This window comes from Camelus bactrianus, chromosome 9 (assembly GCF_048773025.1).
Source record: "Camelus bactrianus isolate YW-2024 breed Bactrian camel chromosome 9, ASM4877302v1, whole genome shotgun sequence".
Taxonomy (NCBI): Eukaryota; Metazoa; Chordata; class Mammalia; order Artiodactyla; family Camelidae; genus Camelus; species Camelus bactrianus.
In genome coordinates, this window is record NC_133547.1 from 56,335,453 (window position 1) to 56,361,709 (window position 26,257).

At 57.1% G+C, this 26,257-nt stretch overlaps 2 protein-coding genes across 5 annotated transcripts in view; one reads left to right on the plus strand and one right to left on the minus strand.

Annotated features, from left to right (window-relative positions):
- Positions 1 to 21,209, plus strand: part of BCAR1 (BCAR1 scaffold protein, Cas family member) — a 48,939-nt gene extending 27,730 nt beyond the window's left edge. For 3 of the 4 annotated variants that reach the window (XM_074370416.1, XM_074370415.1, XM_074370414.1), the window contains exons 2-7: positions 8,457 to 9,068; positions 14,473 to 14,634; positions 14,793 to 14,909; positions 15,736 to 16,833; positions 17,646 to 17,735; positions 20,202 to 21,209. In XM_074370416.1, the coding sequence (XP_074226517.1) occupies positions 8,532 to 9,068; positions 14,473 to 14,634; positions 14,793 to 14,909; positions 15,736 to 16,833; positions 17,646 to 17,735; positions 20,202 to 20,714 (2,517 nt within the window). In that variant the 5' untranslated portion in view covers positions 8,457 to 8,531 and the 3' untranslated portion in view covers positions 20,715 to 21,209. Of the gene's footprint in view, positions 1 to 1,343; positions 1,969 to 8,456; positions 9,069 to 14,472; positions 14,635 to 14,792; positions 14,910 to 15,735; positions 16,834 to 17,645; positions 17,736 to 20,201 lie in introns of those variants that run through there. The other variant, XM_074370413.1, reaches the window with a different exon arrangement.
- Positions 21,210 to 21,484: 275 nt separating this feature from the next.
- LOC105079785 (chymotrypsinogen B-like) lies at positions 21,485 to 26,033 on the minus strand. The gene is made up of 7 exons (XM_010968597.3): positions 25,723 to 26,033; positions 24,794 to 24,897; positions 24,601 to 24,680; positions 24,142 to 24,220; positions 23,599 to 23,779; positions 22,639 to 22,772; positions 21,485 to 22,319 (listed from the first exon to the last, which is right to left on the minus strand). The coding sequence occupies exons 1-7, from the start codon at positions 25,772 to 25,774 to the stop codon at positions 22,158 to 22,160; spliced, it is 792 nt and encodes a 263-aa protein (XP_010966899.1). The 5' UTR covers positions 25,775 to 26,033; the 3' UTR covers positions 21,485 to 22,157.
- Positions 26,034 to 26,257: the final 224 nt, after the last annotated feature.

The following is a 26,257-nucleotide window of genomic DNA, read 5'->3' on the forward strand; positions in this document are numbered from 1 at the left end:
TGCTGTGCTGATTTCAGGCAGGCCAGGAGATGTTCCTCATCCCCCAGGACTGGAGGACACCCCCCCCCCATGCCCATTTCCCTGGTGGAGAACTGATGGTGGGGGTGGAGGGCTGACAGGGCTAACAGGCTGAGAAAAGCAGGAGAGGGCCCATGCCCAGGTGGAACCTGACAGGAAGGGAGGTTGGGGAAGAGCTTCTGGCATGCCCTCCTGGCACTGGCACTTGCACCCACCACCCACTTGCTGTGGGCAAAGAAAGAACCCAGTGGGTACTGGGTGAGACAGGGAAGGGCAGCCCCAGGTTCTGCCATGACATTCACTCTCAGCTTCAGAGAACTGGAGCCTCTGGTTTTTACACTTGTACTGAACAGAAGCATTGCTGTGGGCTGGCACCATCTTCCCAGGCTTGGGCAAAAGATTGAAGTAAGGACAGTGAGTGCCACTAGGGAATCCTGTCAGAGCAGGAAAGCCCCTAAGACCACCTGTCAGTTATGCAGATGGCACAGATGGGGAGACTGAGGCACAGAGAGGGATAGTTACTTGTCCTCACAAAATTGGGTCCAGAACATAGTCTCCTGGTATGGCCCTGTGCTCTACCCATGTGTGTCCCCTGCCCTGGACTGGGGATGCTCTGGTCTTTGGGGTGCTGTCGTGCTCTACTGGGGCTGCCAGCTTGGTGGGGTCCCTCTGGCTCCAGGGCTGTGCCTTAGTGGCCCCCTCCTGGCCTGTATTGTTTTTTTAGGAGATAGGTCTCACAGCCCTTTTTCTTTCAGGCCTGGAGAACTCCTTCCCCCACCCACCAGGAGCCAACAGCCAGTTGGGACAGCCAGAACAAGGCAGCAGGCAGAAACGGGAGGAGTAGTCACCCTTGGAGAGCAGGGTGTAGGGTAGGATTAACAGGGGTTGTTCTCCAGCAGAGATACTGGGCAAGCTCCTCCTCTGGGTCCTTAAGACTCCCATATAAGGGGCTGCAGGGTGGTCTCCTTCCAGTGGGGCAGGCTGGGCCTTATAGACTGGGGAGAGACCTTGGCTCCACTGCTGTCTTATTGTGCTAACTCACTCCCACCTCTGAGTGAGGAGTGGGGCGAAGTACTGGCCTGGCTTGGAAGGAGCTGGTAGGATGAAGGGGCAGGGCCCCATGGCAGGCCCCCATCCCCACTTCGCATCCCAGAAGTCAGGAGCTTGGTAGTTTTTTGAGAACCTTGCTTTTTGTGCCATTGTAACCCCCTCCATTCTTGCTGCAGCAGGTGGTGCTACTTTAAGGGCTGCTGGAAGTTATCATTTAGGACTGGAGACTGGCAGAGCTGAGGGGGTTTTAGATGTCAAGGTGGAAGAACCAGGGCCTTGTAAGGAGTGAAGTCCCTGCTGTCCCACCTGGGTTGTTCCTTCTGCCTCTGCCCCTTCAGTGGCAAATCTGGGCCTGGCAGGGATGGGTTACAGGGCCTGGTCCTGTTCCTGAAGTGAAGGTCAGCCTCATGCTGAGCTCTCTACTGAGAGACCAAATCCCAAGAGTGAACAAGCTGGCCTACTTCAAGCACATTTGAGGTCTGCCAGCCTGGGTCAGTTCCCTGAATGAGTGGCAGTGGTGAGGGTTCTAAGGGGCTGGGGACCATTCCCAAGCTGCCAGCAATTGGGATGGGCTGGAGGGCAGAAGCCTCTGCCCTCACACCACCCACACAGGCTCCTTGGTGCCCTGGCCTCAGACCACCTGTTCCCACCATCCGTGGTGTGTTGGGGGCTGCAGATGCCATGTCCTACAGCAGGAGGGCCCTCCCCATGCTACCTCTCTTCCTTTGCCCAGCCTCCCAGGGACAGTGCCTGGGACACTTTGGCAGGGATGGGGCCAGGGGCCTGCTTCCAGCCCAGAGCTGGCCCAGGACACAAAGGCATCTGCTCTTGCCGCTGCAGCCGGGGCCAGGCCAGGACTTGTGCTTGTCTGAAGGAGCCGCTGGCAGTGGCCACCCACAGGTAGGTTTTTGTCCTTTGTTCTACTGACCTGTCCTCTGGCTGCTGAGTGTCAGGAATGGGACTGAAGACCCATACATGGCCCTTGCTCTGTTCTCTGAGCCTCAGGTACTACTGAGGTAGGCAGGGAAGGAGCCATACTCCCCTTGGGATAGCTCTGGAAGGGGAAACTCACCCACAGTTTTCTCCCTCTCTGCTGAGCACAGAGGACTTGAGCCCAGACTTTGGCCATTCAGTTGTCCTGGGAGTACTAGGGTAGAGTGATGCCAAGGCTGGCTGTTGCAGAGTTCCTCCCAGAATGAGGGTGTGGAAACATCTGGGAAGGGAAGAGGCACTGCCCTCTGAGCCCCATTGGAGTCAGGAGGCAGAGCAGGGGATTGTCAGGACCTTGGCCAGTGGGCCTGTGGCCACTGCCCCTCCAGGGAGCACAAGTGAGCAGGGACACAAGTGTGCAGACTGCCAGTCAGACACATACACTTTGGACCTGTATTCATAGGCCATGGGGGCTTCTTGGGACAAGCAAACAGAATACCCCAGAAATAAACTTGGCCCACATTTGAGATGATTCTGGGTTTGAAGAGGACTAGTGTTTCCCGAGTGACTGCTATGTGTGAGGCTCTGTGACTGGGGCTCTGTGTGTATGTGTGTATGTGTGTGTGTTTGTGTTGGGGGCAGCAGTGGGGGATGAGGAGGGATGGAAAAGTCCTGTGAAATTTCCACTCCTGGCTTCCATGAACCTAAGCATTACCCCGGGAGCCACCCAGCTGTACTTTGTCACACAGCCCAGATCTGCCTCTGTGGCGTCCTGACTGTGACCCTGGCACATCAAGTAACTGTAACTGTTGTGCACCTCAGCTTCCCCATCCATGGGATGGAGGCAATTGTAGTGTCTCACAGGATTGAAAGGTTTGAAAGAGATGTTTGAAGTTTGCAAGAGTCCTCCCTCTGACTTAGCATCATCATTGTTATCATTGTAAACCTGTCAATCTCCCCGCCACGAGCTAGCACTGTCCCCCAGAGTTGGGGTTGGGGATACCCAGAGCACATCCAGGGCTCCCCAGGGCAGTGGGCGGAGGGACTACCCATCAGCCAGCCACTGTTCTCGCAGATGCATACCCATTGGTAGCCAAGGCCCAGCTGCTCTGTGTCTGAGGGCCCCGGGCACAATGAGGGCCATTCTCAGACTAGGCAGGGCCCCTCGGGCCGCCCTGTCAGCTCCTATGTGCAACAACTGTGGTGGTGTTCTGGGCGGGCCTGGCTGGCAGGCCACTACCTGGGGAGTGATGGCATCAGGCTGGGGGCTCTCCTCTGTCCCCTCCCTCTGGGGTAAGCAAGCTGCACAGGGTCTTCCTGGCTTCCTCAGGCGTGGCCACACAGCTCCCAGGGAAGGCAGAACACCACCTTCGGCAAGGAAGGCTTCTGCCTGAGCCCGCCCATTCAGCAGCCAGTGCTCAGCCCCACTCTGGGCCATGCCTGGCTGCGTGTGCAGGGGGTTCCGTGCCGAAGTGGACAGGCCCCTCCCATCCTGGGCACCTGGGTTGGGGAACATGAAGTAGCCAGAGGTGTTTGTCAGCACTTCCAGGTGGGGACAATAGGGAATAGGTGCCCAAGGGATGGACATGGGAGCCTCCCTGGGGGCTGACACCCGAGTCACCTCCCGAAGGAGGAGTAGGACACAGCTAGAGGTTTCCTAGAGGCAGGAATGAGGTGGGCAGATACTCAGGTGAGTCAGCAGCAGTTTCCATGGGGCCTTGGACCCAGGCGCTGGCAGTGTCTGCCTAGACTGCAGTGGTGCCCTGGTGGCATGCCCCCTTGAGAGCGTGGGGGAGCACCTGATTGACTTAGCAGCAAGGGAGTCTGGAAAGCCAGGTTCTGGGGGAACTAGCCCCTTGTCCAAGTTGGGGCAGGACACTGGGTCCTGGGAAGCATGTCTAGAGCAGGAATGCTTGGGTGGTGTGGGTGTTGCCGTATTCTGCCACGAGATGCCACCATTTGAATGGCATTTACTGAGCTGTCTCTGTATCATTCCAAGGCATCCTGCAGTGTGACGCCCCAGCCTACCTGCCACTCCAGGCCCTTGACCCTATCTCCCTTCCAGCCTTTCCCGATTCCAGTGCCTTGGTTCATGCCTGGCCTCTGCCCACATGCCCTTCCATGGCTAGTTTCATAGTCAACTGGTTTTCATTTTTCATGAATCACCTGAAATGTCCTCCTTGGGGAGGCCATCTCTGACCATTCTATGTGCAGTGGTCCTGTTGCATTTTATTTTTGGCATTCCGCTTTCCCTGTCCCTTGACAAATTGTCTGGTGTCTGCCCTGCTGGGATGCAAGCCCCATGCAGACAGGGGTCTAGTCAAGGTAGGCCTGCACCGTCTTGCAGAGCCAGGCCCAGCACCTGGCGGAGATGGCCAGATGAATCTTTCATTAAACAAAAAGAACAGTCCTGTGAAACTAGGACTGTCATGTAGCTCAGGGAATCTGGCTGCTGAGAGAGGCTCAGGGATTTGACTGAGGTCTCCAGCAGTGGGAGGGAGAGCCAGTCCCAGGTCTGATCTTAGCTGCTGCTGCTGAGGACTTGGGGGAGTAGGAGGGAGGAGTGTGTCAGGAGCAGCTGGAGAGGCTTAGAGGCCCAAAGGGGCCGGTGCTTAGCCAGCCGGAGCGCTGCAGCACCAGCAGTGCCCAGGACTGCTGAGAGCCTGCCTCTGGGGCTCTGGGCGGGAGCACCAGCTGACGCAGGCGGAGGAGCTCCTGGTGCCAGGCGTCTGGTACCACGTGCCCAGCCCAAGAGGTACTTCCCAGCCTGGCTCCGGCTGCCCCAGACTGTACAGTTGCAGGCAGAGTTGGCCTTGACTGCTCAGTGAGCTCACACTCTGGGATGGGGGGCTGGCCACCCTGGATGCAGGAGGCTCCAGTAGCTCTCCTGGGCCTAGGGGACCCTACCTACAACCCATTCCTCCTCCCCCATCTCACCTTGGCCTCAGAGCTCTCCAGCCTCCCTGACAGCCCAGCCCTGCCCAGCAAGGCTTGGTTGAGGCCCCTCTACCAGCCTTTGCTAGGCTGCCCTCCTCTAAGAGGTGAGGGGCCTCTGAGGGGCATTCCCCAGTCTGCACCCCGCCCCCTTTGACTGGGCTGGAGGGGAATTTTCCTGTGACTCACTCTGCTGGCACTTCCTGTGGTCACCAGGGCAGGGGCTGAGGGGACCCAGCGGGGTGGCTCTGTGTTCTGGGGTCACTGGGGGAGGGTGGGCCGGTAGCCCGCCCCCTGACGGGATGTGATTCCCTAAGGCCGTCTGCAGACCATATTTGGGAAATTTGCTTTTCCTGCAAGCAGTCTAGGGGTGGGGCCCCTGAGCCCTGGTGGGCTGCAGGGCAGCCCCTGACCCTTCCTGCTCCTCCGGGGTCTCTGGCCTCTGGACCTGCTTTAGCCTCGCCTGTCCCATCCTGCCTCGGAGCCTAGGAGGTAGTCCACTGTTTTCTTTTTCAGGATGTTATTTTTTCAATCCCCAAACCAAGTAATGCTCATTAAATACAAATTGAAAATTTGTGGAAAATGGGGAGAGAAAACAACCTCTGCTGTCTCTAATATTGCCGTCTCCCCATTTTTCAACTTTAGCATTTTATTGAGGACTCATTGACACCTCAGTGCATTTATAACTGTCCTACTTATGGTGTGGACAGCATTGCAGCAACCTATCACCCGGGGGCTTTGCCCTGGCGCTCACCTTGGTACCGTGTGAGTCTGCCTGTTCTGCTGTCTGTGAGCTGCCTGCCTGGGCTGGCTTTTCCCCTGGGCCTTGTCCCTCTTGTCTCCCAGCTTTCTGGCTTCTGGCCCTTTCTGAGCTGCTCTGTAAAAAGTGGGCTTCCAGCTGATGCTCCCCAGAGTCTGAGCGTGCAGTCTGGGCCTGGGGCATGTGCTGCCTGCCCAGGCCTCCCCCAGGGGCTGCTGTCTCCCTTGGCGGTGATCAGACTTTCTTCCGTACTCCTCAGTGTGATGGGCAGGGGACATGGAGCTCAGAGAGGCTCTTTCTGGCCGGGATGCTGGTGTGGAGGTGGGCACTCCTGGCTTTGGCTGAGGCTTCACGCCCACTCCTCTCTGCCCCCAGAGCCCAGGCTCCCACTTCCTGTTTCTTCCCAAGGGGCATGGCCCTTCCATCCACGTGGAATTCCAGCTCCTGCTTGACTCCTTAAAGATGGAGTCCAGGGAATGAGACTTAGGCCAAGGTGGGGAGGGTCACACAGTTAGTCGGTGGTCTGAACCCAGGTCTCATTTCTGAGTCAGGTCTAGACCAGGCTCTGCATCCTCAGACTCCAGGGGACTCGGAGAAGGGCAACCAGAGCAGAGGCCTGTATGGTGTTGCTGGAGCCCAGCTGGCCTGGCAGCATCCTCTCCTCAAACCTGGCTTCCGCCGTGTGTGAGGCCTGGGCCATTGTTGAGACCTGCAGAGTTCTCTGCTGCCCTCAGAGATGCAGACAGCCTGGTCTTCTCACCCAGGTGCTTACTTCGCTCCTGCCCTCTGCTGGAACGGAACTTGGCCCTCCTGCTGGGGTTCCTCTGTAATGTCTCCGGGCCCACCCTGAGCCCTGCACTCACACAAGGGAGCAGCGGCAGCAGGGGCCTCCTCGCCCCTGTTCTTTGTCCCCAGTGAGGTTCTGGGCCAGCCTGTTCGGTGTCTGCCAGTGCTGGGGGCCTGTCCATGGAGCGTGTGTTCCCGCTCTGGGAGGGTTTGCTGACGAATACGGCCCATAGCAGCGCCCTGCAGCAGCAGTGCTGGGCTGGCTATGAGAATTAACAGGAGTAAAGAGCAGGGGTGGGCCAGGGGGTGCTATCCTTCTGTGGCTGTCCTCACTCTGTGTGGGACGCTTTCTTAGTCTTACTTTATTTTCCCCATTTATTCCTGATGCCTGTTTCATTCCTCTCTCTCTTCCAGGAGTACCCATGCAAATGTAATGTGTGTGGAATCTGTCCTTTGACAAGTGTCTATGAAAAATAGGTTGAATTGTTTTGTAGACGATCGTAACATTTACGTAAAGCATTCTGGGCTGTAGATTTGTTTATTGCTCTGATGCAGGAGGGTGTGGCTAGCATTCCTCACCATACACCTGGGCACCTGCTGGAGCACAGAACAGGCTTACAGGTGTGTCCCGCTTTGCTAGCTGGAGCCCTAAGCATCCTTGTTGGCCATCTTGGCCATTCAGTTTTCCCCTTCTGAGAATTCTTCGTAGTTGGTTATCTGTTGGCGTTCTTGACTTTTCCTTGCTGATTTGTCAGAGCACCTCCAGATTCTAGATTGATCACTCTCTTTTCACTTGGTGGCCTGTCACCTTGTCAGCTTTGTTTTGTCACCTATCCAATTGGATCTATTCACCTTGATGAGGATGAATCAATCCTCTGTTTTTGCTGTTGTTACCTTATATTTTGTACCACTGGGATCTTTGTTTTGGGGGTTTTGTTTTATAATTTTTTCCCACCTCAAGGTCACAGATATTTTCCCACAATTTTTTTCTTTTATCAGCTATTAAGTTTTATCTTTTACATTTAGGTCTTTAATTGCCTTTTGTTTATAACATGAGGCAAGGGTCCAAACTGACTTTTCTTCCTCCAGTGAGTGAGTTTTCCTAGAATCACTTGTGATGCAGCCCTCCCCTGCTGCAGCCTGTCCTGGCTGCTGGTCCCTGTCCCATGAATTTGGAATTGTGACCTGTCGTCACAGCAGGAAGGAGGTGCCTTTTTGCACCTCCTTTTTTTATTTTTCCAGAATTGACCTTATTTGTGGACCTCTATTCCTCTGCTTAATTCTAGAAAAATTCTCTTTCTTTGGTCCAATTCCTAAAAAAAAAAAAAAGAAGAAGAAGAAAAAGATCTTGCTGGCACTGGCACTTTTATTGCACTTGTAACTTACTGTAAGCTTGGGCGAATTGATACATTTTCTCATCTGAGGTGTCTTGCAGTCTTTGCTTGATTAATTTCTGGATAACTTGTAGCTTTTGTTATCACATGACGTGGTTTCTGTGAGGTCCCTTTCCAACCACTTTAGATCCTTCTAGTTTGTTGAGATTTTCACATGGATGACATGTGGTCTGCAGGTGGTGACCTGTTGTCCCCTCCCCACTCTCTGGTCTTTTCTTCCTGGCCGGTTGCACTGCTGGGGCAGCAGGACCACTATGCTGGGGCAGGGAGGGTGTGCATCCTGTTCTCTTCCCAGAACGTGGTGGCCACTATTATCATCGCTGCTCTCCCTGGTGTTGGTCCAGGTTGTACCATGACTCTGGGAGTGTTTTGTAGAGTATCTTGAGTGCCACCCTGGGGTGTAGGTGGTGGCTGCAGTCATCTGATCAGCTGGGCCTTTCTGCTGGGGCAGTGGGGACAGAGGCCTGGGGATCTCTCCAAACCCTGCTTTGTTCCTTTCTCCTTGCCAAGGCCAGATGCCTCCCCAGTCCTGGAGTGGGTGGGAGCCAGTGTCCTCATGCCCACCTGTGTCCTCTCCCCTCCAGAATGTGCTGGCCAAAGCCCTCTACGACAATGTGGCTGAGTCCCCGGATGAGCTCTCCTTCCGCAAGGGTGACATCATGACTGTGCTGGAGCGGGACACGCAGGGCCTGGATGGCTGGTGGCTCTGCTCACTGCATGGGCGCCAAGGCATCGTGCCCGGGAACCGCCTCAAGATCCTGGTGGGCATGCATGACAAGAAGCCAGCAGGGCCAGGCCCCGGCCCGCCCGCCAGCTCAGCCCCGCCCCAGCCTGGCCTCCACACTCCCGCTGCCCCGTACACGCCCATGCTGCCTGCGACATACCCGACCCAGCCTGACAGCGTCTACCTGGTGCCCACCCCCAGCAAGACTCAGCAAGTCCTCTACCAAGCCCCCGGACCCAGCCCACAGTTCCAGTCTCCCCCAGCCAAGCAGACATCCGCGTTCTCCAAGCAGATGCCCCATCACCCGTTTCCCAGCCCAGCCCCAGACCTTTACCAAGTGCCCCCAGGGCCTGGCAGCCCTGCCCAGGACATCTACCAGGTACCACCTTCCGCTGGGATAGGACACGACATCTACCAGGTCCCCCCATCCATGGACACACGCAGCTGGGAGGGGACGAAACCACCAGCCAAGGTAAGGCCTCCCTGGTGTATCTGGGCAGTCCTCCTGGTGGGTTTTGTCCAGGCCTGGTTTCTGGGTGCAGCAGAAAGCACTTTTGGGGTCTCTAGGGCTCCAGCAGTGGCTGCACGTTTGGTCTGGGGCCGAGGTGGGAGGTGAGCATCTGGGGAATGTGCTTATCTGTATTCTGACGTGGGTATGAGCAGGTTGGGGCAGCCCAAGAGGAGACATCGGGCTGGCCTTGGACTATAAGGTGGCCTTCAGCTGACAAACCCCAGTGGGCGGGTGTCACCAGCAGAGGACACAGCTTGTCAGAGGCTGAGTGTGGCAAGCAGGGCAAGCAGGGCTTGGCCAAGAAGGCCTGAGCAGCAGGCCGGGGGTGGACCGCCAGGGACCTGGTGCCTTGCTGAGGGTGGAAGGTTTTGGGTAGGAGTAACCTGCCCAACCACAACTGGTAAAGTGATTCTGGCCACGGTGGAGGGTGTGGGGAGCCCAGAAAGGGGAGGCTGGGAGGCACTTGAAGGGGAGAAATGGAGAATGGAGCGCAGGGCTGCAGTTAGGCCAATCCAGAAGAAAGGACTGGACAAGAGAGATGTTTCGTTCTCACGGAGCATGATTGGGAGAGGAGTGGAGCAGAGCCCACGGGGTCCTCCAACTGGCCACTCTACCACCCTCCATGTGGGGCCGGCAGGGAAAGGAGGAGGGGACCAAGGGGAGAGGCCAGCCATCACATGCCCCGGACCCCTCAGGTCCCCTTGAAGGGGTACAGCTCATCTCCACAGGTGCCTACTCCTCTCCTGGGCCATGTCATGGGTCTGCCGGCATCCGCAGGGTGACCTGCTTGTGACTCCTGGGCTGCAGGGAGGACGCTGTCTGTGGGGTTGTAGGGTCACCCTGAGGGGGACTCTTGTTCAAACCCCTTATGGGCTGTTGCCATTGGGAAGGTGGACGGCGGCCAGGCTCTGAGCCCAGCACCTCAACTCCACACAGGCCTGTCTGCCTAGGACGGAGGTGGGACTGGAGAGGGGCCAGGCCCCCACTGAGCTCTGGGCTGAGTCAGGAGCAACCTTTACTCACCTTTGGGACTGTGTCTCCCAAGACACAAGTGGAGTAGAGTTGGGAGTGGACGTTTCCTGCAGCCCCTCCTCCATTCTGGTCTGCCCCTGAGGACCCTGAGAAGCCAGCCCACATCAACAGGGTGACCTAGCCCCACCCCAGCTCCCCAGCTCCTCCCTCTTCAGAGGGAGGCCATTGCAGAGGCCATGGTGGGAGAGGCCAGGGGTGGGCCCAGCAGCCGGCCTTTAAGAGAAGCCACTGTGCTCTGCTGGGGTCAGCTTCCTGGGACCCCGCCTCATGTATGTGCCAGTCTGGTCCAGAGCTGCCTCTGTCTAAGGACACTCACCCCCTGGCACTGAGCCTCTGTCTTCAGAGCCAGCCCAGGGCTGAGGTTGGAGCCTTGCCCAGGCCCGGTGGGCAGTGGTTCGGTCATGATGTCGTCCTGCCCTGCCCACAGACAGAGCTTGGTCTCCTGGCTGGAGATGTGGACAAGGCTCCATGGTCACTGGCTCCCAATTTCTGCCCAGCCTGCTCCTTCAACTACCTGGCCAGAGACAGGCCAGTGGCAGAAATGTGCCATGCTGGACTGGAATAGCCCAGATTTGGGCTGCTGCCAAGGTGGCCTTAGCTGGAGGAGCAGAGGCCTGCCAGGGGGCACCTATCCTGTGAGGAGATGGCAGGGAGCAGTGACTGGCTGGTGAGTCTTGGGACAGGCCATACATAGTCCATCCCCCTGCATACAGCCCCTCATCCCCCAGGGAGGGACTTCCTTTCTCCCTACCTGCCTCCCTTCCCGAGTCTTTGCAGTCAGGCTTATCTTGGTGCTTCTGTGAGGCCAGGACAGGGAGTGGAAGCCCTGTGGTCCAGGAAGCAGCAGTGAGACCCTCACTCCAGGCTATGGACTCAAGCCCATGTTTTGGCCATTGGTTGTTTCCCTCCCATGCGAAGAGCTTGCTCTCAGACTGCTTCTGAGCTCATGTGACTGAGTCCCTTTCTCTGCAGACCCAGACCTGGCTGGTGGCCCAGGGAAGAGAGCCCTGTGTCCTGGGGCCTGGTTGCCCTCCCTGGAGGAGCCACATTGCTCCTGGCCTGGGCTGCCTTGATTGCATCTGCTTTTCTTTTATGATTGTGAAAGCAATGCTTGCTTGTCATGGAAAATGCATAATGTATGAGAGAGCATGGAGATGAGCTTCCCCAATCAAGAGAGGATCCCTGGAGAATCTCGGCATATTTTGTCGAGCCTGTTCCCTATTCGTCTTTCACAGATTTGTATACATACTTTTGCATTTTGAGGTTGTAAATCCAACATTTGATGTCAGAAGCATTTTCTTGGGTCCTTAAGCATGATTACAATGACCGTGCCTGATTTTGCTGGGTTGCCCCCTCTGCTGGGAGGCGGGCTTCAGGCAGTTCTGGTGGCGAGTGTCTCTGTTACAAATTGCAAGGCCGTAAACATCTTAGAGTGTGCACCTGTGCCCACATTTCAGGCTGTTTTCGGAACCCTGAAACTGAGGCCCCTGGTTCCAGGGGTGGAGGTCAGCTGGGTTGAGGGGGACTCTGCCAGGACAGTGGATGGGTACACAGGGCTCTGGGCCTAGGCAGCCAGAGGGTGAGTGACAAGGCTGGTGGGCAGGAGGCGTCTGCTACCTGCAGCCTGGTGCAGGGTGGCCTTTGTGGCTGGGAAGAGAGGTCAAGGCCACACTGCGGAGTAGGCACCCTTTGGGGTTGGGGCATGGCTTTAGGAAGCTGAGGGCAGAAGCAGGTGGGGGCCCCAGAGGGGGAGGTGTTTTGTGAGGTCACTCCTGGGGAAGTGGTTCTAGGTCAAGGGCTGCAGCTGTGCCTAAGGGGGCAGCCTTGGCACTGGGTCAGGCCCTGGGGAAGACACAGCTGAGCTCAGCCTCATTCCTTCTGGAAGGACAGGAGCTTCGGAAGGAAGGGACCCACGTCAGGCATGTCCATCACTCTCAATGAGAGGTAGTGGTCACCTGCTCCGTCCCCCAGCACCCAGGCTCATGCTCCATTTCCTGGAGCAGAAAAACAAGTCTGTTAGATGAGGGTTGGGCTGGAGGGGCCAGAGCGAGCCAGCCTAGGTCACATGGGCTAATGCCTCTTTTGCAGAAGGGGAGACGGGCAGTCCAGCTGCATGGAAGTGGTTGGCGCGCCCAAGCAGGACGCAGCAGGCAGCCTGCCCTATCCCTGGGGTCTTAGGAACCTGCAGCCTCAGTTCTCACTCCTGCAGGCGCCCTGACGGGCCTCGCCTGCCTGGGTCGGGGTCTCTGGGTGTGCATCTGGCGGTGGGTGTTGTGCGTGTTTTCTCCGCCTCTGCGTGTCTTTTTTCTGTGCCTTTGACGTGTGTGTGTGAGAGAGCATGTGGGTCTTGAGTTGGAATCTGTGCCTCCCCCTAGACTTTGGTTGCGTCACCCACCCCCACAGGCTCCAGGTCCTGCTAACGGGGCCTCAGGTGCGGAGCAGGGTGGCCTGTGATTAGCAGGCTCAGGGGCTCTCTGGAGTGTTGGTTTCCCTAACGAGCTTTTCCTTCCCCTGCTCGTGGCTGCCTGCCTTTTTCTTTCTAACAGAAAACATTTGTTGGTTTATATGGCTGCTTACTGTCACCGACTCAGCCACACAAGTGGCACTTTGCCCATGGCCCAGGCCTTGTCCAGCCCCCAGCGCCCACCCCACATCAGTGTGAGATGGAGCAGGCACTCCTGGGGCACAGAGAGGGCGGGTGCACCCTCATCCTGGGCCCAGTTCCCACCTGCCTTCCAAGGCCAGCAGGGCCTGGAGACGCCTCAGGACTTGCCTCGAGGCCCCGCCAACCTGCCACGTCCCGCCAGCCCCCTGCCTGCCCCGCCTGCCCTGCTCTTGGAAGGTTCCAGCATCTAAAAATAGCTCTGGAGGAGACACAAGTCTGGGGCTCAGAGAGAGATGAGTCTGGGGAGGGCCGCCAGTTCCACTCCCAGACTTGCCAGGGGTGGGGTGTGGTGGGCAGGGAACACCCAATGGAGGAGCTCGTCCCAGCAGCTAACGGAGGCGGGCAGGGGATGCATCAGCAGGAACCTCTGCCAAGCCCAGGGCTGATGAGAAAAGTGCTGCTGCCCAGCCTCAGTGGGGACACTGCTGCTCCTGGGTGCCCAGCATGTGGCATGCATCCTGCACCCTCCAGGGCGCACAGGCCAGCAGAGCCGATTGTTGGTGTCATGGGGGCTGGGCGCAGGCAAGGGGGCATGAGCCCTGCTGTTCCCTGGGTTGTGTGTGGGGAAAGCCTCAGTCAACCCTGTCCCAGATCTCCCATTTGATTAGCGAACAAAAGGCCTTTTTATCAGAGAGAATTGAGCAGGGAGCCTTGTGGGGGAGTTTAGAAGACCCTGCTGGCCCCTCCTGCAGGGCTGACCCCTCCCACAGGCCTGGGTGCCTGCAGGGAAGGAGACTGCTGCCCACCCAGCACTGCCTGCCAGGTGTGCTGGCATGAAGGGCCCTGGGCAGCTCACCACCGTGGACCTCAGGCCTGGGGCAGGCCACTGAAGAAGGGAAGGGGCTGGCCTTCTCTCTGGGCTGACCATCCCCCAACTAAGCTCTCTTCTTTTTGGGTGAGTGGTGGTCTCAGTGGCCCTATGGTTGGTGCAGTAGGGAGTAGGGGTCTTGGTTCTGGTCTGGGTCACTCCTTCACACCCACACCCAACCTTCCAAAACAGTTCCATCTCTCCTTTTGCCCTAGAACTGGCCCTGAGGTCTGGGAGTCCTTGGGGCCATCCTCAGAAGTCTCCCCAAGATGTGCTGGGGGACAGGGAGGCCAGGGGCTCTGCTTGCTCCCCTGCCAGGCTGCTGCCTCCTTGCAGGCCTCAGGCCTGGACTGTCAGGACTTCCTGCTGGCCACCTCCTCTGGACCCAGCCTGAGGAGGCCCAGCCTGGCACCGTTTGTCCTGGAGCCAGAAGGTCACTGCTGGGTCCTGGGCAGGCCTGTCTGCAGAGGGTGCAGCTGAGAGGTGCCATCAGGCAGGGGATCCCCAGTCAAGGGTGCTCCCCCCATCAGCCCATGAGTACCCGCCTCTGGGACCTTCTGGGTCATCCACCTCTGGAGACTGCTTCTGTTTCCTGCCAGAACCAGATGACTCTACACAAACAGTGCGGCCCTAGTATTCCCCAAGTGCGGTGCTTCATTGGAGAAAGGGCAGGGAATACAGAAGGATGAGGACCCCCTTGTGTGTGGGATTCTGGGTGTGTCTGAGTAGCCTCTGAGCCCACCCTTGGGAAGCCCCCTATGTGTGTCTTGCCCACCTCAGTGGGGCGTGGAATCTCCCTGAGGGTAGATCCTGGAGCTGGCTTCCAGGGCCAGTGGTGACAGTTGGCTGTCTGCCCCCAGGTGGTGGTGCCCACCCGAGTGGGGCAAGGCTATGTGTTCGAGGCCTCCCAGCCAGAGCAGGACGAGTACGACATCCCGCGCCACCTGCTGGCCCCAGGGCCCCAGGACATCTATGATGTGCCCCCTGTTCGGGGGCTGCTTCCCAGCCACTATGGCCAAGAGGTAGGTGTTGGGGATGGGATGTGCAGGGGGGTCCTCAGGGAGCTGGGCTTTCTCGGCCCCAGCCAGGGTGTTCCTGGGGTGGGTGCTGTGGGTTTCTGCTCTTTCCCTCCCCTCAGGTTGCCCCAGCACCTATATCACCTCACCTTTTCTGCCCTCAGGTATATGACACACCCCCCATGGCTGTCAAGGGTCCCAATGGTCGGGACCCATCACTGGACGTGTATGATGTCCCCCCCAGTGTGGAGAAGGGCCTGCCACAGTCCAACCACCACGCGGTAAGCAGTCTGGGGATGCTGAGGCCTGACCTGTATGTAGGATTCTGGGTGTGACTGAGTGTGTGCCCTGGGATGGGGACCCAGGTTGGCAGGGCTGGAGACACTGAGAGACCTGACTCTCAACCCTGGCTCTACCCCTCACTCGCTCTGTCAGACGTGGAAACTGAGCACCCTCTGAGCCTCAGCTTCCTCGTCTGTAAAAGCTCCCTTGTAGGTCCTTCAAAGGGTTCTTGAGAGGATCACACAGGATATCAGCAAGGTGACCGCAGAATTTATCCTCAAAACCAGGGTACTTCTGAGCGCAAAAGGAGGATGACCAATAATTATGAAGGGGCATCAGGCACAAACGAGGACTGTCCTGGGTGAACCCAGGTGTTGTCACCCTGAATACGACATGCAAATAGCTCAGCCAAGTACCTGCCACAGAGTAGAGAATACACAGCAGCAGTGGTGACAGCAATGACGATGATGGTGGTGGTGGTGGTCGCAGTGGTGATGATGGTCTGAGGACTGACCTCTCATTCATGCAGTGAATTAACTCATGTAATCCTCACAATAAACCTGTGAGGAATTTCTCCCATCTTACAGGTGAGCAGAACGGCAGGGAGAGGTGGAGTCACTTGCATTAGGTCACACAGCTTGTTAGCAGTGAAGCCAGGATCTTGGGCTCTGGTCTGGCTCCAGAATTGGGCTCTTAACCTGTGTGGAGAAGAATCATGAATGTGAATGTGTGCCCTGGGCTGTGTCTGTGTGTGTGACTGGGACCTGCCTGTAGGCTCCTAGGTGGGCAGATGGGTAGCAGCCTTGACCAGTTCTCGGCCCCCAGGTCTATGATGTTCCCCCATCGGTGAGCAAGGACGTGCCCGACGGCCCACTGCTGCGTGAGGAGACCTATGACGTGCCCCCTGCCTTCGCCAAGGCCAAGCCCTTTGATCCGACCCGCCACCCACTGGTCCTTGCTGCGCCCCCTCCAGACTCACCACCAGCGGAGGACGTGTATGACGTGCCACCTCCAGCTCCTGACCTCTACGATGTGCCCCCTGGCCTGCGGCGGCCTGGCCCTGGCACCCTGTACGATGTGCCCCGAGAGCGGGTTCTTCCTCCCGAGGCTGCTGACTGCAGTGTGGCCGATGACGGGGTGTACGCGGTGCCCCCGCCAGCTGAGCGAGAGGCCCCGGCCGATGCCAAGCGCCTGTCGGCCTCCAGCACGGGCAGCACACGCAGCAGCCAATCGGCCTCCTCCCTGGAGGCGGCAGTGCCCGGCCGTGAGCCCCTGGAGCTGGAAGTGGCCGTGGAGGCCCTGGCACGGCTGCAGCAGGGCGTGAGCGCCACTGTGGCCCACCTCTTGGACCTGGCAGGCAGTGCTGGTGGGTGTGGGGGCTGGCGCAGTGCCCCCGAGCCTCAGGAGCCCCCAGTACAGGACCTGCGGGCTGCCGTGGCTGCTGTCCTCGGGGCCGTCCACGAGCTGCTAGAGTTTGCCCGCAGCGCCGTGGGCAACGCTGCCCATACTTCTGACCGCACGCTGCATGCCAAGCTTAGCCGGCAACTGCAGAAGATGGAGGACGTGTACCAGACGCTGGTGGCCCATGGTCAGGCTCTTGACAGTGGCCAGGGAGGCCTGGGGGCCACTCCCGAAGACGTGGATCGCCTGGTGGCCTGCTCTCGGGCTGTGCCCGAGGATGCCAAGCAGCTGGCCTCCTTCTTGCATGGCAATGCCTCACTGCTCTTCAGACGGACCAAGGCCCCTGTCTCGGGGCCCGAGGGGGGTGGCCCCCTGCACCCTAACCCCATTGACAAGACCAGCAGCATCCAGTCCCGGCCCCTGCCTTCACCCCCCAAGTTCACCTCCCAGGACTCACCAGATGGGCAGTACGAGAACAGTGAGGGAGGCTGGATGGAGGATTACGACTATGTCCACCTGCAGGTGGGTGCCCTCTCTGCCCAGCTTCCCTGGTCCCCTGGGGGAGTCCCCTCGGGTCCCTGACTGACACCCCTGTCGTGGGGACCCTGGTCCCCCCACCACAGAGAGCTCTTGTGGACAAAAGAAGACTTGGTCCCCAGCAAGGCCTTGGTGAGTCCCTGCACGTTCCTCCCTTTGACCTTCCAGGCTGATGGGCCCCCAGAAACCCATCTCCCTATCTCAGTTCTTTGGGCCCGTGTGGCTGCGTCATCAGGGGTCCTGCAGTACCACCCAGGAGGTACACTCCTGAACACCTGTAAGAGCTGGGCTACTCTGGTGACCAGGGCAGAGGTGGCCCTCTTCTGTTTGGGGAGATGAATTCTGAAGTACTAGCAAAGACAGAGTTACTTACAGGCATGGGGGAAGCAGTAAGGTGATGGGCAGGTGGGGTGGGTTGGGCCTCTGAGCAGAGGCCAGGGTGCCTGCTGAGTGGACACCCCGGTGAGTGGCACTCCAAGATAAGAGCTGGCAGGTGCCAAGGCCCAGTGGTCAGGGATGGGTGGGCAGACCATGTATGCCAAGGGGACGGGCTTGGATGTGATCCCTGACATGGGAGCTGGGTAGGGAGGCTGGCCATGGCAGTGCGAAGTGTACCTAGCCCCTTTCTGGGGGCAGGAGGTGAAGGAGGCCCAGGAGAGCTGCTTCCTCAGGAAGCTGCCCCACCCTGGACCTGCGTGCAGCGTGCAGCGCCGCCTGGTGGCCCCTGGCCTCACACTGCACCTCACTGGGCCTGTGGGGACTTCTGGTTCAGCCCAGTGCTTGTGTCTCCCCTCCAGGGGAAGGAAGAGTTTGAGAAGACCCAGAAGGAGCTGCTGGAGAAGGGCAACATCATGCGGCAGGGGAAGGGCCAGCTGGAGCTGCAGCAGGTGAGGGCACTCAGGTTCCTGGCTTTTCCCAGCACAGGCGTCCCTAAGAATCTGTCTCCAGAGCTGAGCCTCCCAGGTGCCCCCTCACTCACATCCCATCCCTGCTCAGCTGCATGACTGTCTCCATGTGCTCACTGGATTTATATTTAGGTTATTATCAGAGTAATCATTAGAGATTTTAGCACACATGGGAAAGTGTGGAAACAAAAAAGAAGCCACTTACCCCCAGGGGTGGTCACCGTGCTCTGACTTCCAGCCCTGCTCCTGCCTGAGAAGGAGCCTCTGTCCATATTTGAGATGCGACTTTGTGAACAGTTACGTCTGCTTCTATCTCAAGATGTTTCCATGGTATTAAATATTCCTCATAAATTGTTTTTAAAGGCTGCGTGCATCTATTATAGTTGAATGTTTACCTTGTACCCAGTGTTCCTTGTAAATAACACTGCTGTGTTTGTCTGCAGACATAGGATTTTCTTCATATTTTGGATCATTTACTGAGAGTAGGAAAGGAATTTTTTTAAGGGAGTTTTATTCTGATTATGAAGATTTAAAAGATTAAAACATAGTCTAGTCCAACATGAATGTGAAATATCAGCCAGAAAGTTTCCGTCAGCCCGTCTTCCCTGGGCACGGGGAAGGGTGGCTTGGAGAGAGACTACCGGTGCCGTCTGAGACCTGGCACATGGCATGCATTTTTCAAAGCCACGTTTCCCCAGCTGTAAAGTGAGGAGCACAGTTGTACTCATCGTGGGGCTGATGTGAGAATTAAATGACTGAACCATGTATAATGCTTAGGAGGTGCTGGGCACGCAGAACATGTTCATGATTAGCTGTATGTGGAATCTCCACTGACTTGGGTGACGGACCTCTGCTTTATCTGCTTTATCTTCCTCTGGGATCTTCTAGCATTTACTTAACCAGTCCCATGTTGGTGGGCGTTTAGGTTGTGCACAGAGTTACTTTTGTAAACAATGCTGTGCTGACTATAAGTCTTCACATATCTGACTGATCACTTAGATAAATTATTAGGAGCTGGAAGAAAAGGAATGTGTATGAGAAACTAAACATTTAGAGCTCCTAAGAGAGGGACATGAGGTACAAGTGAAATATAGGTACATAAAATGTATTGACAGGAATGTTTGTTGCTCCATTTCCATATCAGTGAAAAATCTGGAACACCCCTCAAATATCTAACAATAGAGTATTGGTTAATAAAGTATGAGCATTATACAGTAGAATATTATGTAGCTGTTAAGAATTGTTAGAGAATGAAAAGGACCCAACAGACTTAAAATAAAAATGAGTGTATTCTTTCTCTGGACAAGAGAACCGAGAGGCGAGTTTCACCAAGTAGCTGCCAAAGAGGGAAAGTCAGAGGGTTTCAAGTGCTAGGAAGTGACAGTTTCGTATTGGTTTGCTATTAAAGCCTGAAACCTTGGTTAGAATAGAAACAAGTAATATACGTGGCCGGTCACAGCCACGCAGTCAGAACCAGCTTATGAGGACATGTTGGTCCACACTGCTGACATCCAGGCAAGGCTGCCGCTGGTGGAAATTATTGCCTTACCACACAGTTCATACGTACTCACTGACGTGAAATGCATGACCTATTGCTGTGTGCTAAAATAGGCTATAAAATATTATATATTGTGTTCTTTCCAGTTTTCTAATTAAAAAGGAAATGGGAATATCCATCTTTAAAGGAAAACTTGAAGAATGTACACCAGTTTTTGGTGTGAATTAGTTTTTCTGAAATTTGCACATACCATGACCTTTTTGCTTTTGTTTAAAATTTTTATTGTGGGACATTTAATACATATATAAAATTGAAGAACATAGTCCCCCAGGTACCCACTGGAGAAAAGGAACCCTGGGTACCATTTGCTCAGCCCTACCCATTCTCAGCACAGCAACTAATCCAGTGTATCTGACACCCCTTTCCCCCAGATCATTTTGAAGATGTTACATCATTTCATCTGCAAATACTTCAGTATATAGTTCTAAAAGATAATTTACCCAAGATTTAACAGAGGTTATTTCTGGATGCGTGGGATTCCAGGTGATGCCTGTCTTTTTTTATGCTTGGTGTATTTGAATCTTTTTACACTATATATGTTAAGGTGAAATTTTTTTTTAACTTTTTCTTTTGAAGCACTTACTGATTCATAGGAAGTTTTAAACAGAGTGCAGGGCAGTCCTACCTACCCTTCTCCCAGTTTCTCCCAGTGATCATATCTGAAGTAACTAGAGAACAGCCCTCGAACCAAGAGACTGACATCCCTCACCCCTGCCCCTGCTCATTTGTTTTCTATTTCTTTCATTTTATCATTGCAAAAATGTGGCATAAATGGAATTAAACCTTTTGAGATTGGCAGTAGAGCTGTTTGGAGAATGTCCAGCAGGCACCCCTTTCTGTCCCTTTTGCTCCCTGGCCATGGTTTTCACTCTGCTTTCCCTCTGCCCCAGATGAAGCAGTTTGAACGGCTGGAGCAGGAGGTATCACGGCCCATAGACCACGACCTGGCCAACTGGACGCCAGCCCAGCCCCTGGCCCCAGGGCGGACAGGCGGCCTGGGGCCCTCGGACCGGCAGCTGCTGCTCTTCTACCTGGAGCAGTGCGAGGCGAACCTGACCACACTGACCAACGCGGTGGACGCCTTCTTCACCGCCGTGGCCACCAACCAGCCACCCAAGATCTTCGTGGCACACAGCAAGTTCGTCATCCTCAGCGCCCACAAGCTGGTGTTCATCGGGGACACACTGTCACGGCAGGCCAAGGCGGCTGACGTGCGCAGCCAGGTGACCCATTACAGCAACCTGCTGTGCGACCTCCTGCGTGGCATCGTGGCCACCACCAAGGCCGCCGCCCTACAGTACCCATCTCCTGCCGCCGCCCAGGACATGGTGGACAGGGTAAAGGAGCTGGGCCACAGCACCCAGCAGTTCCGCCGGGTCCTGGGCCAGCTAGCAGCCGCCTGAGAGCTGTCACCTAGAGGGACAGAGGGCAGGGGAAGTGGGCAGCGATGGCCCCCAGAGAGCCGTCATGCCTCGGCCATGGGGACAGGTGACCCCAGCTCCACCCGGGCCTGGCGCCCCAGACTGTCAGGGATTTGTATATATTTATGACGGGGCAGGATGTGGGATGGTGCCTCCTCAGAGGAGCCTGAGCAGAGCTGGGCCCTGGTGCCGAGGCCAGGAGCAGGTTGGTGATCTTTCCTGAGTGCACGGCTGTCCTGCGGGCCCAACACTCAGGCCAGGCCAGGGGCTTGCAGGCCCCTTGGCCCACGTGGCCTCAGGTGACCCTGTGGGCTGACCCAGCCTGGTAAGGGTGCCAGTGGCCCCTCCACAGGGGAAGCGCAACTGTGGCATGTTCCCTCTGCACCAGGAGAAAACCCTAAAAAACTATTTTTCGTTATTGATTTTCCAATCATTTGACTAATAGTCTACATTTAAATAAAATTTCAAAACCGAGAAGCGGCCTCCTGAGGCATGAGAGGCGAGCATGCCGGAAGGTGGGAGGGCAGGTGTGTCCTCGCTCTCGGTGCCACAGGTGGGAGTGGTGGGTTGAGGGGATTCGTGCTGAGGCTGTGGGCAGCCTCTCCAGAGGGTAGAGAGAAAATGGGCCCCTTCAGAAGAAAACCAAGGCCCCGGGAAGCAGGGCTGGGCCAGGGAGATGAGGCTGAGGCATCTCCTGCGAGGTAGGGGAGGGCTGCCATTGAGCCTGGAATGCAGGAGGGAGGTTGAAGAGCAGTCCGCTGGGACCAGAAAAGCTGGGTTTTGGTGCGGCAGCCAAGGCTGCAGCCAGCGCTGAGGTCTGATGCAAATCCAGCATGGTCCCAGGGCAGGCGGCCAAGGCGAAGGCAGGTGTGGGGGCCGGGGGAGCTCCAGGAGTCCCTACATCCCAAGGCAGAGAACTGTGTCCCGGCTGAGGGCACTGGTAGGAGATACATGATTCCACATAGAGAAGCTCGCTTTCACAGACCTTATCCGGAACTTAGCTCTTAGAAAGAAGCCCCTGATTTCAGCTTGTGGGACATCTTATTTGAATTACACATGGACTTGGCCTCCAAGTGGGGAGGTGGGGGCCCAGAGAGGCCCTCACTTTAGGTCATTGGTCTCCTTTCCAAAAGTCTTGGCACCCCAAGTAAGACAAGAGCCCTGGGAAGGAGGTGCTTCTCTCAGCTCTCACCATTCTGCATATGAACTTGGGCCTCATTTTCCCTGTCTCTGTGAGGAAGGAAATAGGGTTAGGTGATCTGTCAGTCCCCTCAGCTCTGAACTCCAGAGGGGACCCCAGTGAAGGCAGCCATCTTACCTCCCCTCTCCCTACTCTAGCGAAGACACACAAGTGAAGATGCAAGCAGTTGCTCTCAGTAATTTTATTAGGGTTTTACACAAATTGGGAGGTGGGGTGGAACAGGCTCAATTGGCCTCCAGAACTTCCAGAACCCAGGGAATAAACTTGGTGACCCGGGTGTACACGCCTGGTGAGAATGGGCGACACCGGCTGCTGCCCCAGGACACAATGCCCACCAGGGTCCAGCCTCCATCCTTCTGGCAGACCAGGGGGCCACCAGAGTCGCCCTGCAGGAGAAGAAAAGACTTGAGTCCAAGCCTGAAAGGGGGTGTCAGGGCCTGAGTGTGCAGAGTGTGCAAAGGACAAGTCGGGCCCAGTGACCGGGCACCAAATACTTAGATCTGCTCAAAGGGCAGCCCCAGCTCTGTGGCCTACTCCTGGAGGGCCTGGGGCAGGTGGCTTACCCTCTCAGCCTGGATGTCGTCTGTAAAATGGGCTGAAAATAACCAGCTCAGGGGGCTGGCGTGAGATTAAATACCCTTGGGGCTTCCCACCCTTGGCCAGAGCCAGCCCTCACCCTGGGCATCTGTCCATGCAGGGCCATACCATGCAGGAGGAGACGCCGCTGGCGCCCGCGCAGATCATCACGTCGGTGATCTTGCTGCCCCAGTACTTCTTGCAGTCCCCGTTAGACAAAAGGGGCAGGGTCGCCTGCTGCAGCTTGTCGGGGGTCTTGATGGCTGGAGGGATAGAGGGCTTGGGGTCAGGGCCCCTCACCTCACCAGCTCGCCCAGGGGGGAAGAGACCAGAGCCGCCTGAGCTCTGCCCTCCCCCTGAGTGGTCCTCATCCTCCTCCAGTGATCATGGACACCGAGCTCCGCACCTTCCCTGACACCTTCAAAGCGTCTGTGGGACACGGTGCCTCTCCGATTCCACACCTGGCAGCAGTGACTGGGCTTCCAGCCCAGTTCAAACAAGCCCTGCCCTCCGAGGCTGGAGTTCTCCCATCCTTGCTGGACACTGTGTGTGGGCCGAGGGGCTGGGCCTTCCTCCCCGGGGAAGGGGAGGGACGGCCTTCCGACTGGGGACACTGGAGGGGACCCACCTCCCTCCTGCTGCCCTTTCCTGGCTGCTTCTGTCCTGTTAAAGGACCGGCAGGTGGGCGGTGACCTGCGCGGAAGAACTCAGGGCGAGGAGGGAGAGCATGGGGCGGAAGAACATCAGGCGGGGGAGCAGCGCGGCGCCCGGGGCCGGACGTTCAGGCCGCGAACCCGGCTTGGACACTGGCCTCCGCGCCCAGACTTCACCGGAGCCTTCACCCTCCTCGGTCTGGAGGGGAGTCCGGGCTGTCCATCTCCTTGCAGGTTAGTGAGGGCGATACTTGCCGGTACTTCGGTGTTTCTTCCGAAACTATTCATGTACATATTATCAAATCTCATTTTTATTCGTGTTTGGAAGGTTTTAACTAAGAGGGGTTTAAGTGGAAGATGTAGTGACTGTTGCAATTTACAAATGTGCTTGGAATTTGGACCAAAAACTAGAGTAAGTCTCTGCAAGGACACTCACCGTTGTACCAGGTCTTGCCCCAGCCGGTGGTGGCGCACAGGGAGCCCACAGGGAAGCTGGCGTTGGCGCTGGGCAGGCAGACCGGAGACACCGTCCCGGAGAGGCGGGCGGGTGTGGCCAGCTTCAGCAGGGAGATGTCATTGCGCACCGTGTGCAGGTCCCACAAAGGGTGTTCAAAAACCTGTGCGGAAAGGGTGGGGGCTGGGCAGACCGCGGAGGGAGGATTTAGGGGACTTAAGGGGAGACAAGGGCCTGGAGACTCAGGGGGCTTGGTGCCAGTGGGGCAGGGTGGTAAGAAAGGAACGATGATGGGGCTGAACTGACAAAATCTCTGGAGTGGTGGGAAAATGGCATATGATATTTTGCCTTGTCCTACAATGAGCAAAACGTAATCAGAAACAACCTGTAAAAGAGCTTTATTATTTGGGAAAGAGATGAAAAGAAATCTCTGACCACAGAGTTGCAGGTGGGGTAGGGCCTGAGCCACTGGTGGGGATCCCCTGCCCGAGCCCAGCCTCCTCGGGGCTGCCTGGCTGTCTGTACCTCAGCGATCCTTAGCACCTGCACAGCCTCCTCCTCAGAGCCATGATCAGACACCCCAGCTACCACGAGGTGGTTCTTCCTGGAGAGAAAGGAGGGGGCAGACGGAACTCAGGATCACCACCACCACCTCCTCGGAGCATTGGGGAGTGTGCCAGGCTGGGTGAGCCCCAGCTGGGCCACAGACTCATGTGGTGACCTCAGGGCTCAGTTTCCCCATCAGCATGGTGAAGGCAGAGCCCAGACCAGCTGTCCTGGACCAAGCTGGGGTCTGGGGAGGTGGGGTGCTAGGGTAGAGGCTTTCGGCAGATTGAGGCTCTACCGGCGGCTGGCGGACAGGAACAGCTCCTCCCTAGCCTGCAGGTTGTCCCAGCCCCTTTCCCACCTGGTGGCAGCGCCTGGTTGGGGTTGGGAGGGGATGAAGGTGAAATAGGGGCCCCTACTGCCCAGCCCAGGCCTCACCTGACCCCACAGTGGGCAGCAGTGACCACCCAGTCCCCGCTGATGAGAGAGCCCCCACAGAAGTGGAAGCCGGTGCTATCCTGAAGAAAGATGGGGGCGAGGGGGCGGGGATCAGCGCCAGACTGGGCAGCAGATCCCTAGCCAGGCCAATACCCTAGTTTATCCTCCACTCATGGACAGAATGCCCCCTCACCTGCAGGGACACCTGCCAGGGCCAGGAGCCGGGGACAGCATCCTCTCCATTGACGATCCTGGACAGACCACTCAGCACAGGGTCAATGGCAGGGACCCCACAGCCTAGGGGGAAGGGTCAGGGCATCTGGTCAATGGATGGTGCCCCAAGGGGGTCAGGGATGAAGACCTGGCACTCCCAGGCCTCTGTGGCACCCTGGCACCCAGAACTTTGGCTACTGCAGGGAATTCAGCCTCCTTCCTGTTCAGCTGATAGCCGCCCTCAGGTGCCCTTGTGGATAGCCCCAAGGCTGAGGGTATCTGGAGTTGGGGCAGTGCTGGGAGGCCAGGTCTGGGGACCCCCACCCTGCTGTGTGCCCTGAGGGGAGTGTCTATCCCCCTCTGAGCCCAGTGTCCTGTTCTGGGGGCTGAGATGTCCTGCTTGAGTCCTGGATGCTCTCACAGCTGGACTGAGTGGGGTGCTGGAGCTCTGAGTCTCCAACAGGAGCAGATTCAAGCGAGGATATAACCTGGCTGGGGTGGCACAAACCCAGGAGTCTGTCCAGGTCTGGAGGGTGGAGGGCAGGGCAAGAGGGATGGACAAGGAATCATTCTCAAGGTAGAATTCAGACAGCTCAGTGGCAAGTTTGGAGAGTAGAGGCACCCAGACCACCCCCCAGCTTCGGAGGGTATGGAGGAGACCAAGATGAGTCAGGGTCCAAGGTATGTCCAGTTAAGTCCGAGGTGCCCAAGGGACCTCCAGGCAGTGGAGTGGGGAGACAGGCAGAGGTGCCCAGGGAGGCTGAGAGGGGAAGCTGGGAGGGCGGGCGGCAGGGCTGGTTAGAGGCATGAGGACTTGGACCCTCCTGGTCTCTGCTTCTGGGTGTGGGGGCCAGAGGATGGGCGAGGCTTGACCTGGGGCTGCCAGGCCTGCCTGAGCCTTGCACTTACCGAAGCTGCTGCCAAAGAGAGAGAAGCCAAGGACAACCCAGAGAAAGGCCATGATGTGTGGCTCAGGAGGTGAGATGGGGTCTGCCTGAGGGACCCCCAATATATTTCCCCAGCCCACCAATCGCAGCCTGCCTCGCCATCGCTCCTTATCTTGAGTCCTTGGGCTGAGAAGCACCTGGCTCCAGCACAGGCCTGGGAAAGAGGCAGCCCTTGAGGGCTGCACCTGGGAAGGTTTCCTGGAATCCCAGGTGCGTGGGGCCAGCGTTGGGCTCAACCTCCCAGCCACCCACTCCCCAGGGCTGGCCCTGAGCACACTGAGCAGGGGTGGATGCAAGGACCCAGCAGCCAGAGGGTGGAGGGGAGTGTCGGGTGAGGGGTAGAGACCAAGGTCACCCTTCACCTGCCTACGCCCTTCCTGGACATTCTTTAGTGGGGCTCTAAGGAGAGGCCCTCCTGCCTGGCTCAATGAAGGCCCAAGTTCTCAAGCAGAGTGAGTTCTCAGAATCACCAACATAGGACACAGACACCATCGACA

Excerpts from the sequence above, each read along its gene's own strand:
- LOC105079785 (XM_010968597.3), bottom strand. The coding sequence starts at position 25,774 with ATGGCCTTTCTCTGGGTTGTCCTTGGCTTCTCTCTCTTTGGCAGCAGC. Across the intron at positions 24,898-25,722 it reads TCTCTTTGGCAGCAGCTTCG|GCTGTGGGGTCCCTGCCATT; the intron begins GTAAGTGCAAGG and ends CCTTCCCCCTAG. Across the intron at positions 24,221-24,600 it reads GCTGCCCACTGTGGGGTCAG|GAAGAACCACCTCGTGGTAG; the intron begins GTGAGGCCTGGG and ends CTTTCTCTCCAG.